At 38.1% G+C, this 15707-nt stretch overlaps 1 protein-coding gene across 1 annotated transcript in view; it reads left to right on the top strand.

The window, feature by feature from the left end:
• The first annotated feature begins 4711 nt into the window (after positions 1-4711).
• LOC139443709 (dentin sialophosphoprotein-like) overlaps positions 4712-15707 on the top strand; it is a 28550-nt gene continuing 17554 nt past the window's right edge. The window contains exons 1-15 of the mRNA XM_071224644.1: positions 4712-4808; positions 5603-5683; positions 6461-6514; positions 7432-7512; positions 9356-9409; positions 9739-9792; positions 10122-10175; positions 10811-10864; positions 11579-11632; positions 12347-12400; positions 13115-13168; positions 13498-13551; positions 13881-13934; positions 14570-14623; positions 15338-15391. Of these exons, the coding sequence (XP_071080745.1) occupies positions 4712-4808; positions 5603-5683; positions 6461-6514; positions 7432-7512; positions 9356-9409; positions 9739-9792; positions 10122-10175; positions 10811-10864; positions 11579-11632; positions 12347-12400; positions 13115-13168; positions 13498-13551; positions 13881-13934; positions 14570-14623; positions 15338-15391 (907 nt within the window). The remainder of the gene's footprint in view (positions 4809-5602; positions 5684-6460; positions 6515-7431; positions 7513-9355; positions 9410-9738; positions 9793-10121; positions 10176-10810; positions 10865-11578; positions 11633-12346; positions 12401-13114; positions 13169-13497; positions 13552-13880; positions 13935-14569; positions 14624-15337; positions 15392-15707) is intronic.

Below are 15707 nucleotides of genomic sequence, written 5' to 3'. Positions count from 1 at the left end.
TCAGCAACCCATTCTTGCCGTAAAAGGCGGCTATGCTTGGCGTAAAATGCAACTAACGGAATTGGGTGGTCAGATTCGGTATAATGGTATAGTAAATGGTATAGTATGCTTGTGATAGATATAACATATGTACCCCTGTATATGTACGAGTCAACAATACCCGTGAAGATCCGGGTTAAAATTAACAACCCATGTTTGTACTAAGAGGCGACTGACGAGATCGGGTGGGCAAGCTCGGTGACTTGGTTGATGCATGTCATCTTGTCCAAAATGCGTGTATTGATGCTCATGATGTCGATCACTGGATTGACTGGTCCACACTTGATTATTTACAGATCGCTGTTATATAGCTGGAATATTGTTCACAAACAAACATGAATCATCAATGTATGTCCAAGAAGGGGTTTCTGGTCTTGAAATCAATTCTCTTTTTCAGCGAAATGTGCATATAGGATGGAACACTGCTAGAAACCCGCCATTATCAACTGTGCAGAAATATCGACCGATAGCATTTCAATTGTATGTTTTATAGAATAAAAAGTTCGTGACAGAATGTGTCTTTGTGTAACATTATGTGACAATCTATGGCGTTTCAGTCAAGGTTCCCAAACCTTTGAATAGGCAAAACACGTATAATCGGAGAATAATGAGAATCTTCTCTGAAAACATGCAGACGGTGTCCTCATATATCCTGATAAAGGAAAAGTGGATCATTGGCCGAATGTAATTGTGACAAGGACATAAATCGCTAGCCCTATGGCAGCCGTATACCTTTAAAATCGTGTGCTTCGGCAACCGTGTTTCATTACTTTTACTTTGAAACCGCCCTGATGTTGTGAGCAACATTCCACTCCATATGGGTACAGTGACACACCAAACTCAAGTCACCCACCTTCCCTACCCGTGTGGGTGCGTGGGTGCGTGCGTGCGTGATTGCGTGCGTGAGTACGTGCGTGCGCAGGCGTGTGTCTGTGTCCCGAATCTCATTCATGGAAAAAGATAAACCATCAGAAATGATGATTCACACAAAAATTAGAATAAGGAGTAAAGGAGTCTCTGCGAGATGGTTTAGAGAGAAGTTAATGTGAGAAGTGACAATGTTTCAGGGGTGGATGGGCGAATGCTTTTGCACAAAAACAATGTAACAAAGAATGCCCATGGGCAATCAAAACTGAACCAGACAACGGTTGGTTGGTCGTATTGGCAACGGTACACACAATCGACGACACGTCACACAATCATGCAGGTCACACGAGTGCAGTTTTAATGTCTTTATGATTTAATGTCATCTACATCAATGATCTGAAATCGTTCAATAATCATCAATAAGCATATTCCTTCCACTGAAATAAAGGAGATAAATGAGAACGTCTCGTCTTTCTCATATTTAGATCTATGCATACAGATTCTGAATGACAAAACACTCTCCACAAGACAAGACAAAGAGATGACTTCAACAATCAACTTTTCCTATATGTCGAACAAAATTCCTGCAGCGCAATACCTTGGTGCCTACATTTCACAACTTTTGAGGTACCATCGAACATGTTCTTGTCCATATTCGATCACTTACATCCGACGTCATATTGCATCGAGCTGTATTGAGTCAATACTCGTTTATGTGTAGCGATGTTGGTGACATATAATGCTCGCAAAGAAAGTGGTGTGGGGACCTGCAGATTATTTGTGGATTAAAATCATCATTATTTCTTCAATTAATAGTAATTTCACGTGCAGATATCACAAATAGTAGTCCAATTTGTTATCGGAACATGCACTTTCTAATAACATCAAGGTACAAGCTTTCTATATGAGTCAAACATATTCGTATGTATGGTATGGTATGGATATCTATAAAATTAAAGCCACAAAGTTCATTCCATAATCTCGTTTTTTTGGTTTTGTTTTTTGCTTAGCGCCGCACTCAGCAATATCACAGCCATATGACGGGGGCATTCCATAATCATAAGAAATCTCTGCGTTTCCGACTATATCAAAAGCATGTGTTCATGAATCACTGTCAAATAGTGAGGATAAAAGGTGTTCGCCAAAGGTGAGCGTATCCTGCCCCATTGGTGCACCCGTCACAAACATACGCCAAGTAGTTATGCCAATGTGTTGATATAGACATTGTAATTATAAATTAAGGAGTTCTTTTGTTGATGTGAATGCTCATTTTTGAACCACAGGGGCAGCAAAAACTCATGGCATGATTGTCTTGCTTTGCCACATCACCCCTTAATGTTTGGTTACCTTCGTAATGACCCTCATGTTCTTCTCTCGATTCTCTCGATCGAGATTATGGATAACATTTAAAGAATGGCCATCGTAAGGGATATGAAGAAATATAGAGAATAGGCACTGAGGATGATAACGATCCCAGTCGTGGATTCAAAAGCTAATCCTGAAAATAATAACTGTTACTCCAAAACAGATGCTCATCTAACATGACCATGTGCGTGAGTAAGTATTGTTTTACGCTGCTTTTAGCAATATTCCAGAAATATCACGGGGGACACCAGCAATTGACTTCACCCAGGGTAGTATAAGTGAAAGAAATTCTGGTGCTTCCAAATAAAGAGAAAGTCTTAAGCAGCTTCAATGTATCAGCCCAAACATTTCTCACCATAATTGATAAGAGCTATTGAGCTGATGTTGAAACTCGGAATCTTCAGTCCATCAAGATAACATCGTCCCAGTTCAAGTAATATTCAGTCAACGCAAGAGAATAACCAATCTCGATTATCTGCCAAAACATTGGGCGAAGAAAGGCAAAATAGTGATGAAAAAGTATACAGTGGTGACACTATCGACTCTTAACCAGACAATCCAGTGAAACGATATCTCGTTTCAACTTTCAACGATATTGTTATTTTGAATTACGTCTGCTGCTTACAAGTGAAGAGACTCTGTTGCTTGTTGAGTTAAGATCCAATTGTGTCATCACTGATTTACAAAATAATATCACTAGATTATCTGGTCAAGACTCGATTGTTTACAGACAAATTGGCTACCGGTTCAGGCTACAGGCTACAGGCTACAGGCTACAGGCTACTGATAGAGTAGGGAATGCTTCCCCTTTTCGCGAACACTTGGTGTCATCACTTGGTCGATGTTTCTGCTGGTGGATTGAAGTCTCCGAGTGTCATCATAAGCTCAGTAGCATTTATCAATTATGCTGCGTCAGCTCAATTATGCTGCGTCAGCGACAAAAGATATGTTTGGACCGATACATTAAAACCGTTCCCATTGTGTTGAAAAACGAACGTTTTTCCTTCACTGATAACTAGCAGAATCTCTGCACTTGTACACATCAGACGTAATTCGGTTTTTCTTTCAGACAAATATTGGGAGGAGAAACGCTATGTGCAGGCAACAAACACATACTTTATGAAAGGTTTACTGAGGCCATGAATGTTGTAACGTGGATTAAACAGCGTTGGAGCAAGAGTCGTATGCTGCTCTTTGAATCTTTCGTAGAAAAAAAAGAGTATGCTTTACTGTACCTAACAAATTGTAAAAGTCACCTATCCAGCCATTGGACAAGGACGTAACTCAATCTTTCTATGAAGTCAGCACTTATTTACGCAAGACTTAAGAGAGAAGGTAACTTACGGAATGAAAACACCTCGGAAAAACTGAACTACAAAATCATCCTGTACCCACATGTTTATGCTAATGTCCAAACTCCACAGGAAACGCCACAAATACCACACTATAACAAATCTGTGCGATAGCACCATTTGGTAAAAAGGATGAAATAGAAGACCAGGGCTTCATTTACTCGATGGCTCAATGTGACTATAATAAATGTTCATGAAGAATTGATCATGTAGTATATATGGATGTCGGTAAATATCTTCCTTTTATATTACAGTGAAAGAAAAGATGCTTTCAATGAATAAATACCATCTAGTACTCTTACAGAAGCTGATAACTTTATCCAAATGTAATGAATATATATCCCCCCGATGTTTCATTCCGATGTAATTTGAAAATCTATCTATCGATATTAATATATAACTGACGATAAGCATAATGTACCACAGTTAAAATAAATTGATGTATATCAATATGCACATTTAAAGGAAATGTGCTGTAACAGGCCAGAACATCTCGCTTCTGAATGGAAAGGAGATTTTGATCAATTTCAAACATTTTATTCATATATAGATATTAATAACATAAATCTGACACGTGTTTCCTGATCATTTGATATCGACACACACATTCAAAAGTGAAGTGTGCTGATCAGCATGTTTTGGATACGATACGTGATCTTTGAGCTTATTTCATTTGGTACTTTGTTGCAAGTTGACTTACCGTGTGCATAGTGTTTTAGGTAAGAAGATGGTTACTTTATACAGATGTCATGAATAATTATCCTCCAGATGTCGCATTTTAAGAATATTTCGATAATAATGACGTTATCTAAAGTACTATATAAATGCCCTGTTTATCAGAAAGATTCTAAGAATTCACCAGTTCACTGTCGCAGGTAAGTACGAACCATTGTGGGTTTTTTTCACAGAAGCTTACGATTTTTTAACATCATCGTCTATACTGGAATACTAAAGTGTTGGTATGCTTGTGTTAACAAACAACTATGTAGTTGGTCTCGTTTCACTGCATGAAACAAATGAATTTCTAACACCGCCAAAAGAAGAAAAACGCATGCTTATTACAAAATGTCAATATGTTTCAGTGCAAAATGATCGTACAGGTGTTGCTCTCCGTTCTCCTGGTGTCAATCACTCTGACTGAAGGTAGTCGCATTCGAGGAGGAAACATTAGGGAAGCTTTTGAAGGTAATGAAAATGATTACGTTGCAAGTGATTTAGTGGCATTTAAATGACTAACAAAGCACTTTTGCGTTTATGTTACCATAAACCGAACAAAATTAGGCCAAATCCACAAACATACAACTGTTTCCTGATGGACTGATAATAGAAGGGGCGAGTGTGTGAAATGACCTTTGAACTTGACATTGTGAATAATTACCATAACAACTAATGTCTGAAACTAGATTTTTATGACTTACATACTGTTTGGGCAACATAACCACCTGCCCTTTAATTCGATTAAAAAATCCGAGGCGGAAGCAGACAAACTGGCCCCAGCTCATCGTTCAAATTGCGCAGCACGTCAAACATTAGGAACCTGTTTTATCACCAGTGGCGAATTTATGCCTTCGGGGCATTATTTCGCCTGTCAGTTTTTATCGTATTTTTAATGTTCCCTCCGTTTTTCAAATTAATTTTGGTCAAACATTTGTGATTAGGTATGTCTTAAAGTATGAAAATCTGCCCTTTAGTATGAAAATCTGCCCTTTAATGTGCCCTTTAAAAACAAAACAAGCATGTAATAGCATTCAGCTACCAATGAATCTCAAGAAATAAAGACCATTCTTCCAATTAATCTTTTCTAGATATCTAGAATTCTTACAGTTGTCACAATCCATCTACAGGAAACAGCTATTTTAGAATTGCTTCCTGATCACACTTAGTTTTCCATAGACGATATAGGAGGATAGGAGAAATATAGATTCATAGATCAAAACAACAAATATTTTACTAATAGTTGTTAAATCTGTTACCATTAGAATCTTCCTCTGAATCATCTTCTGGTTCCTCTTCCTCATCATCCTCGGAATCAACAGAAGAAGTGAAGCGTGATACTGAAGGTAATCATGTAGTTAATGTTCAGGTTGAGAGGCGTGTTCTGTTGCTCATCTAGTGCTATTTGACAGGTTATATAAGAAAGACGCAATCATCTAAACTGAAATGTTAGGAAAGACATATCCTTGGTGTTAAAAAGAATTTACATCTGTGAAAGTATTATCTAATCATCTGAATAAATTCAGGACCAATCGCAAAACACATGCTTTTTAATGACGTGAACGGTGCCAACCTTTTGGACCATCACTTGATGATTTGAGTGTGTGGGCGTCCCTAACCACAAAGGGACACTAATTGAGTTGAGGTATCAACACTGCTAAGAATGAAAAAGAAATTATTACTATACAAACAATTTCATCAATTTTATATGAAAAAAGTAACAACGGGGGACAGAACACCTTAATTTTGTAGAAATGTCACTGATATATACCTGTGCAATGTTTATTCAAGACATCGTGTGTTCTACCTGGTTAATCCGCAATCTTGAAAGTCATATAGCAGCTTATTAGGTTAATACACACTATTTTGCCTTCCATTCATGGAACGGTTGAAATATCAAGACATACTGATGTCATCAACTCTTTATAATCGAACAAGGTTATTTCGAAATATGTATCTAAAAGCGTAATGAAGCCCACGCTCATTCTCTCTTTCTAACTTGTTTGTTATCCTTTTATTTACCTAGCACCAGCTCGTCAGGGTAACGTATGTTCCTCACTTGTCTGTGCATTTCAATGTCATACAATGGCTAGTTGACATGTTGACGTACTTAATACTTGTAGAATCATCCCCTGAATCATCAGAATTGACAGAAGAAGATGAGAGCAATGATGAAGGTAATCGTTTATCTAGTTTACATCACTTTTTACAATAAGTAAGTTATGGCTGAGTGGGTGGTTTGACGTCCGCAGTGAAAGTATCGTTGCAATATCACAATGAGAGAAAGCCTGATAATTATGTTCTGGCGTCTAGCCATCCCACATTACAGTGAAACAGATTAAAAACATGACGGTATAAACCATAGTCCCCAGCCTTCCGCGAGTTGAAGCTTGTAAGTTTCTACTGACGCAGTTGCAGTCAGGAAACCCTTCATACGTGAAACATAGTTATATGAGAATTAGTGTTTTACCAGTATGCTGGACAGTTCTCCCGCCGTTCTCTATTTTTTCTGTTTTATCCTTTCATGCATCAACCATTAGAATTTTAGGGAAACATGATCAAAGTATGTCTAGATTTATTTGTTATTACCTGAGCATTTGATAAGCAAATGTGTTAAATTATTCAATTTAGAATTCCTCCTCAGAATCGACAGAAGATGGTGACAGCAATGATGAAGGTATATTTCATGAGTATTCCATATACAAATATACTACAAATTACCACTGCATCTCCAGAAATATAGATTATTCTTGTATGTGTTAACCCAATTAGATATCTATAAATGTCGTAGTCGTCACTGAATCATATACTGTACCAGTTACTTAAAATGCCTGACCCCACTGCTATGAATCATCAGAATCGACAGAAGAAAGCGAGAGCAACGATGAAGGTAATTGCATGTTGAGGCTCCACAGCACGAAGACTATATTTCCACGAGTTCATCTTTTTTAGATGTCCAGAACTGTGACAGTTGTCACTGTCGACATAATGGAAACAGTTTTCCATTCAAGATGTAGGAGGATAGGAGAAATATAGATTGATAGAACAAAACAACCAACATTTCACTAATATTTGTTAAATCTGTCACCATTAGAATCTTCCTCTGAATCAACCTCTGGTTCCTCTTCCTCATCATCCTCGGAGTCAACAGAAGAAGTGAAGCGTGATATTGAAGGTAATCATGTAGTTAATGTTCAGGTTGAGAGGCGTGTTCTGTAGCTCATCTAGTGCTACTTGACAGGTAATATAAGAAAGATGCAATCATCTAAACTGATATGTTTCGAAAGACATATCCTTGGTGTTAAAAAGAATTGTACATATATGAAAGAATTATCTAATTATCTTAGTGAAATGAGGACCAATGTAAAACAAATCGTGTTTTATAATGACATGAATGGAACCAAATCTTACATGGAAGGAACAATCTTTTGGACCATCACTTGATGATTTGAGTGTGTGAGCGTTCCTAACCACGACGGACCAATAATTTTGTAAAGACATCAACACTGATAAGAATGAACATGAAATTATTACTATACAAACAATTTAATCTCTTTTATCTGAAAAAAGGGCAGATCACCTTAATTTTGTATGAATGTCAATCATCTGTACCGGTGCAATGTTTATTCAATACACCGTGTGTTTTACAACCTGGTTAATCCGCAATCTTGGAAGCCAAATAGAAACTTATTAGGTTTATATACACATTGTTTTTCTTCCATTCTCGGAACGGTTGAAATATCAAGCGATACTGATGTCATCAACTCTTTACAATCAAGCAAGGTTATTTCGAAATAAGTAGCTTATGGCATTAGGTAGCACGCGATCATTTTCTCTTCTAACTTGTTTGTTATCTTTTTATTTATCTACCACCAGCTGGTCATTGTAAATAATGTTTCCTTGTTTATCTGTGCATTCTTATGCCACACAAAACACGACAAATGTGTCATAGCGTCCGTGTTACCAATGCATCTCAAGAAATGTAGATTATTCTTGTATGTGTTCACCCACTTAAATGTCTACAAATGTCGCAGTCGTCACTGAATCATATACTGTAACAGTTACTTAGAATGACTGACCCCACTGCTATGGGATGGCTAGTTGACAGGATGACGTGCCTTATATTTACAGAATCGCCAAAAGAAAAAAAGGGAGCAACGATTAAGGTAATTGAAAGTTGAAAACATATTAAACATCCTCTGTATTGTCCATAATTGTTAGACTTTGTTGCAAGGTGTTATTGCCAATGTGTAAAATACTGTAGCAATAACACGATGATGGACAAAAAAGGAAAACTCTGCAGGTCTTTGCATCTTGCTATCCTGGCATCTGAACAAAATAATAATGGCATGATGCCATAAACCACTCCCTTTTTCATTCCGGAAAATATTCTACACGTTATGTTTTAAGTATCCTTTTATGTACCTACCAACAGTTTGTCAGGTGTAAAATGTTTGATGTTTCTCTCGTTCTCATTCAATATTGTGGCTATCTGACATGATGATGTGATATATTTGAGAATCATCATTCGAATCTTCCAAATCGACTGAAGAAAGTAAGAGCAACGACGATGATAATCCTGTATTCATGATTGATGTTAGAAATCGACTGTGAGAAGTGAATGTGATGTTTAATGCCCGTTTAGGGATTATTGTTACATTTTTAGGGCGATTGAGGGAATGCTACCCTGGCATATGTTGATTGAGTAAGTGAGTACGTATGGTTTGACGCCGCTTTTAGTAATATTCCAGCATTATCAGGGCGGAGAACACCAGAAATGGGCTTCATACACAGTAACCATATAGGGAATCGAACCCGTGACGAACAAACACTTTAATCACAAGGCTAACCCAAGAATGGCCAAGAAATGTAGATTATTCTTGTATGTGTTCATCCTCTTAGATATCTATAAATGTCGCAGTCGTCACTGAATCATGTACTGTCACAGTTACTTAGAATGCCTGGCCCCACTGCTATGTGATGGCTAGTTGACAGGATGACGTGCCTTATATTTACAGAATCGTCCTCTGAATCTTCAGAATCGACAGAAGAAACTGAGATTAAGGAAAAAGGTAATCGTTTATCTAGGTTACATGTTAAAAGAAAATCACTTTGGACAATAGGTAAGTGATGGCTGAGTGGGAGGTTTAACTTCCGAAATGAAATGATCGTTGAAATATTACAATGAGAGAAAGCCTCAAAAACACGACAAATGTGTCATAGTGTCCGTGTTACCAATGCATCTCAAGAAATGTAGATTATTCTAGTATGTGTTCATCGTCTTAGATGTCTCAAATGTCGCAATCGTCACTGAATCATGTACTGTAACAGTTACTTAAAATGACTGGCCCAACTGCTATGTGATGGCTAGTTGACAGGATGACGTGCCTTATATTTACAGAATCGTCCTCTCAATCTTCAGAATCGACAGAGGAAACTGAGATTAAGGAAAAAGGTAATCGTTTTTCTAGGTTACATGTCAAAAGAAAATCACTTTTGACAATAGGTAAGTGATGGCTGAGTGGGAGTTTTAACTTCCGAGATGAAATGATCGTTGAAATATTACAATGAGAGAAAGCCTCAAAAACACGACAAATGTGTCATAGTGTCCGTGTTACCAATGCATCTTAAGAAATGTAGATTATTCTAGTATGTGTTCATCCTCTTAGATGTCTCAAATGTCGCAATCGTCACTGAATCATGTACTGTAACAGTTACTTAAAATGACTGGCCCCACTGCTATGGGATGGCTAGTTGACAGGATGACGTGCCTTATATTTACAGAATCGTCCTCTGAATCTTCAGAATCGACAGAAGAAACTGAGAGTAACGAAAAAGGTAATAGTTTATCTAGGTTACATGTTAAAAGAAAATCACTTTTCACAATAGGTAAGTGATGGCTGAGTGGTAGGTTTAACTTTCGAGTGAGTGAGTGAGTGAGTGAGTGAGTTGGGTTTAACGCCGCTTTTAACAGTATTCTAGTTATATCACGGCGTGTCAGCTTAATGTGGGAGGAAAGCCCGAAGTGATGCAGGTCTAAGACGTTTACCACTTCGGTGAAACCCACGAGAGCGGGTATGGTGCTGACAAACCTAGAAACATAATTGGGGCGAACCGGGATTCGAACCCACAATCATAGGTTTCCGGCATGCCCAAGGGACGCAACTCTGCACAGCGAATTGCGGCGCCTTAGATGACTGGGCCACCCGTGCCCCCTTTTAACTTCCGAAATGAAATGATTGTTGAAATATTACAATGAGAGAAAGCCTGCAAAAACACGACAAATGTGTCATAGTGTCCGTGTTACCAATGCATCTCAAGAAATGTAGATTATTCTAGAATGTGTTCACCCTTTAGATATCTATAAATGTCGCAATCGTCACTGAATCATGTACTGTAACAGTTACTTAAAATGACTGACCCAACTGCTATGTGATGGCTAGTTGACAGGAAGACGTGCCTTATATTTACAGAATCGTCCTCTGAATCTTCAGAATCGACAGAGGAAACTGAGATTAAGGAAAAAGGTAATCGTTTTTCTAGGTTACATGTTAAAAGAAAATCACTTTTGACAATAGGTAAGTGATGGCTGAGTGGGAGGTTTAACTTCCGAAATGAAATGATCGCTGAAATATTACAATGAGAGAAAGCCTGCAAAAACACGACAAATGTGTCATAGTGTCCGTGTTACCAATGCATCTCAAGAAATGTAGATTATTCTAGTATGTGTTCATCCTCTTAGATGTCTCAAATGTCGCAGTCGTCACTGAATCATGTACTGTAACAGTTACTTAAAATGACTGGCCCCACTGCTATGCGATGGCTAGTTGACAGGAAGACGTGCCTTGTATTTACAGAATCGTCCTCTGAGTTATCAGAATCGACAGAAGAAACTGAAAGTAACGAAAAAGGTAATCGTTTATCTTGGTTACATGTTAAAAGAAAAACACTTTTGACAATACGTAAGTGATGGCTGAGTGGGAGGTTTAACTTCCGAAATGAAATGATCGTTGAAATATTACAATGAGAGAAAGCCTGCAAAAACACGACAAATGTGTCATAGTGTCCGTGCTACCAATGCATCTCAAGAAGTGTAGATTATTCTAGTATGTGTTCACCCTTTACATATCTATAAATGTCGCAGTCGTCACTGAATCATGTACTGTAACAGTTACTTAAAATGACTGACCCAACTGCTATGTGATGGCTAGTTGACAGGAAGACGTGCCTTATATTTACAGAATCGTCCTCTGAATCTTCAGAATCGACAGAGGAAACTGAGATTAAGGAAAAAGGTAATCGTTTTTCTAGGTTACATGTTAAAAGAAAATCACTTTTGACAATAGGTAAGTGATGGCTGAGTGGGAGGTTTAACTTCCGAAATGAAATGATCGCTGAAATATTACAATGAGAGAAAGCCTGCAAAAACACGACAAATGTGTCATAGTGTCCGTGTTACCAATGCATCTCAAGAAATGTAGATTATTCTAGTATGTGTTCATCCTCTTAGATGTCTCAAATGTCGCAGTCGTCACTGAATCATGTACTGTAACAGTTACTTAAAATGACTGGCCCCACTGCTATGCGATGGCTAGTTGACAGGAAGACGTGCCTTATATTTACAGAATCGTCCTCTGAGTTATCAGAATCGACAGAAGAAACTGAAAGTAACGAAAAAGGTAATCGTTTATCTTGGTTACATGTTAAAAGAAAATCACTTTTGACAATAGGTAAGTGATGGCTGAGTGGGAGGTTTAACTTCCGAAATGAAATGATCGCTGAAATATTACAATGAGAGAAAGCCTGCAAAAACACGACAAATGTGTCATAGTGTCCGTGCTACCAATGCATCTCAAGAAGTGTAGATTATTCTAGTATGTGTTCACCCTTTACATATCTATAAATGTCGCAGTCGTCACTGAATCATGTACTGTAACAGTTACTTAAAATGACTGACCCAACTGCTATGTGATGGCTAGTTGACAGGAAGACGTGCCTTATATTTACAGAATCGTCCTCTGAATCTTCAGAATCGACAGAGGAAACTGAGATTAAGGAAAAAGGTAATCGTTTATTTTGGTTACATGTTAAAAGAAAATCACTTTTGACAATAGGTAAGTGATGGCTGAGTGGGAGGTTTAACTTCCGAAATGAAATGATCGCTGAAATATTACAATGAGAGAAAGCCTGCAAAAACACGACAAATGTGTCATAGTGTCCGTGTTACCAATGCATCTCAAGAAATGTAGATTATTCTAGTATGTGTTCATCCTCTTAGATGTCTCAAATGTCGCAGTCGTCACTGAATCATGTACTGTAACAGTTACTTAAAATGACTGGCCCCACTGCTATGCGATGGCTAGTTGACAGGAAGACGTGCCTTGTATTTACAGAATCGTCCTCTGAGTTATCAGAATCGACAGAAGAAACTGAAAGTAACGAAAAAGGTAATCGTTTATCTCGGTTACATGTTAAAAGAAAAACACTTTGGACAATACGTAAGTGATGGCTGAGTGGGAGGTTTAACTTCCGAAATGAAATGATCGTTGACATATTACAATGAGAGAAAGCCTGCAAAAACACGACAAATGTGTCATAGTGTCCGTGTTACCAATGCATCTCAAGAAGTGTAGATTATTCTAGTATGTGTTCACCCTTTACATATCTCTAAATGTCGCAGTCGTCACTGAATCATGTACTGTAACAGTTACTTAAAATGACTGACCCAACTGCTATGTGATGGCTAGTTGACAGGATGACGTGCCTTGTATTTACAGAATCGTCCTCTGAATCTTCAGAATCGACAGAGGAAACTGAGATTAAGGAAAAAGGTAATCGTTTATTTTGGTTACATGTTAAAAGAAAATCACTTTTGACAATACGTAAGTGATGGCTGAGTGGGAGGTTTAACTTCCGAAATGAAATGATCGTTGAAATATTACAATGAGAGAAAGCCTCAAAAACACGACAAATGTGTCATAGTGTCCGTGTTACCAATGCATCTCAAGAAATGTAGATTATTCTAGTATGTGTTCATCGTCTTAGATGTCTCAAATGTCGCAATCGTCACTGAATCATGTACTGTAACAGTTACTTAAAATGACTGGCCCAACTGCTATGTGATGGCTAGTTGACAGGATGACGTGCCTTATATTTACAGAATCGTCCTCTCAATCTTCAGAATCGACAGAGGAAACTGAGATTAAGGAAAAAGGTAATCGTTTTTCTAGGTTACATGTCAAAAGAAAATCACTTTTGACAATAGGTAAGTGATGGCTGAGTGGGAGTTTTAACTTCCGAGATGAAATGATCGTTGAAATATTACAATGAGAGAAAGCCTCAAAAACACGACAAATGTGTCATAGTGTCCGTGTTACCAATGCATCTTAAGAAATGTAGATTATTCTAGTATGTGTTCATCCTCTTAGATGTCTCAAATGTCGCAATCGTCACTGAATCATGTACTGTAACAGTTACTTAAAATGACTGGCCCCACTGCTATGGGATGGCTAGTTGACAGGATGACGTGCCTTATATTTACAGAATCGTCCTCTGAATCTTCAGAATCGACAGAAGAAACTGAGAGTAACGAAAAAGGTAATAGTTTATCTAGGTTACATGTTAAAAGAAAATCACTTTTCACAATAGGTAAGTGATGGCTGAGTGGTAGGTTTAACTTTCGAGTGAGTGAGTGAGTGAGTGAGTGAGTTGGGTTTAACGCCGCTTTTAACAGTATTCTAGTTATATCACGGCGTGTCAGCTTAATGTGGGAGGAAAGCCCGAAGTGATGCAGGTCTAAGACGTTTACCACTTCGGTGAAACCCACGAGAGCGGGTATGGTGCTGACAAACCTAGAAACATAATTGGGGCGAACCGGGATTCGAACCCACAATCATAGGTTTCCGGCATGCCCAAGGGACGCAACTCTGCACAGCGAATTGCGGCGCCTTAGATGACTGGGCCACCCGTGCCCCCTTTTAACTTCCGAAATGAAATGATTGTTGAAATATTACAATGAGAGAAAGCCTGCAAAAACACGACAAATGTGTCATAGTGTCCGTGTTACCAATGCATCTCAAGAAATGTAGATTATTCTAGAATGTGTTCACCCTTTAGATATCTATAAATGTCGCAATCGTCACTGAATCATGTACTGTAACAGTTACTTAAAATGACTGACCCAACTGCTATGTGATGGCTAGTTGACAGGAAGACGTGCCTTATATTTACAGAATCGTCCTCTGAATCTTCAGAATCGACAGAGGAAACTGAGATTAAGGAAAAAGGTAATCGTTTTTCTAGGTTACATGTTAAAAGAAAATCACTTTTGACAATAGGTAAGTGATGGCTGAGTGGGAGGTTTAACTTCCGAAATGAAATGATCGCTGAAATATTACAATGAGAGAAAGCCTGCAAAAACACGACAAATGTGTCATAGTGTCCGTGTTACCAATGCATCTCAAGAAATGTAGATTATTCTAGTATGTGTTCATCCTCTTAGATGTCTCAAATGTCGCAGTCGTCACTGAATCATGTACTGTAACAGTTACTTAAAATGACTGGCCCCACTGCTATGCGATGGCTAGTTGACAGGAAGACGTGCCTTGTATTTACAGAATCGTCCTCTGAGTTATCAGAATCGACAGAAGAAACTGAAAGTAACGAAAAAGGTAATCGTTTATCTTGGTTACATGTTAAAAGAAAAACACTTTTGACAATACGTAAGTGATGGCTGAGTGGGAGGTTTAACTTCCGAAATGAAATGATCGTTGAAATATTACAATGAGAGAAAGCCTGCAAAAACACGACAAATGTGTCATAGTGTCCGTGCTACCAATGCATCTCAAGAAGTGTAGATTATTCTAGTATGTGTTCACCCTTTACATATCTATAAATGTCGCAGTCGTCACTGAATCATGTACTGTAACAGTTACTTAAAATGACTGACCCAACTGCTATGTGATGGCTAGTTGACAGGAAGACGTGCCTTATATTTACAGAATCGTCCTCTGAATCTTCAGAATCGACAGAGGAAACTGAGATTAAGGAAAAAGGTAATCGTTTTTCTAGGTTACATGTTAAAAGAAAATCACTTTTGACAATAGGTAAGTGATGGCTGAGTGGGAGGTTTAACTTCCGAAATGAAATGATCGCTGAAATATTACAATGAGAGAAAGCCTGCAAAAACACGACAAATGTGTCATAGTGTCCGTGTTACCAATGCATCTCAAGAAATGTAGATTATTCTAGTATGTGTTCATCCTCTTAGATGTCTCAAATGTCGCAGTCGTCACTGAATCATGTACTGTAACAGTTACTTAAAATGACTGGCCCCACTGCTATGCGATGGCTAGTTGACAGGAAGACGTG

This window comes from Haliotis cracherodii, unplaced genomic scaffold (genome assembly GCF_022045235.1).
Source record: "Haliotis cracherodii isolate W230 unplaced genomic scaffold, xgHalCrac1.p SCAF_5, whole genome shotgun sequence".
Classification (NCBI taxonomy): Eukaryota; Metazoa; Mollusca; class Gastropoda; order Lepetellida; family Haliotidae; genus Haliotis; species Haliotis cracherodii.
This window is presented reverse-complemented; position numbering and strand designations above follow the sequence as displayed.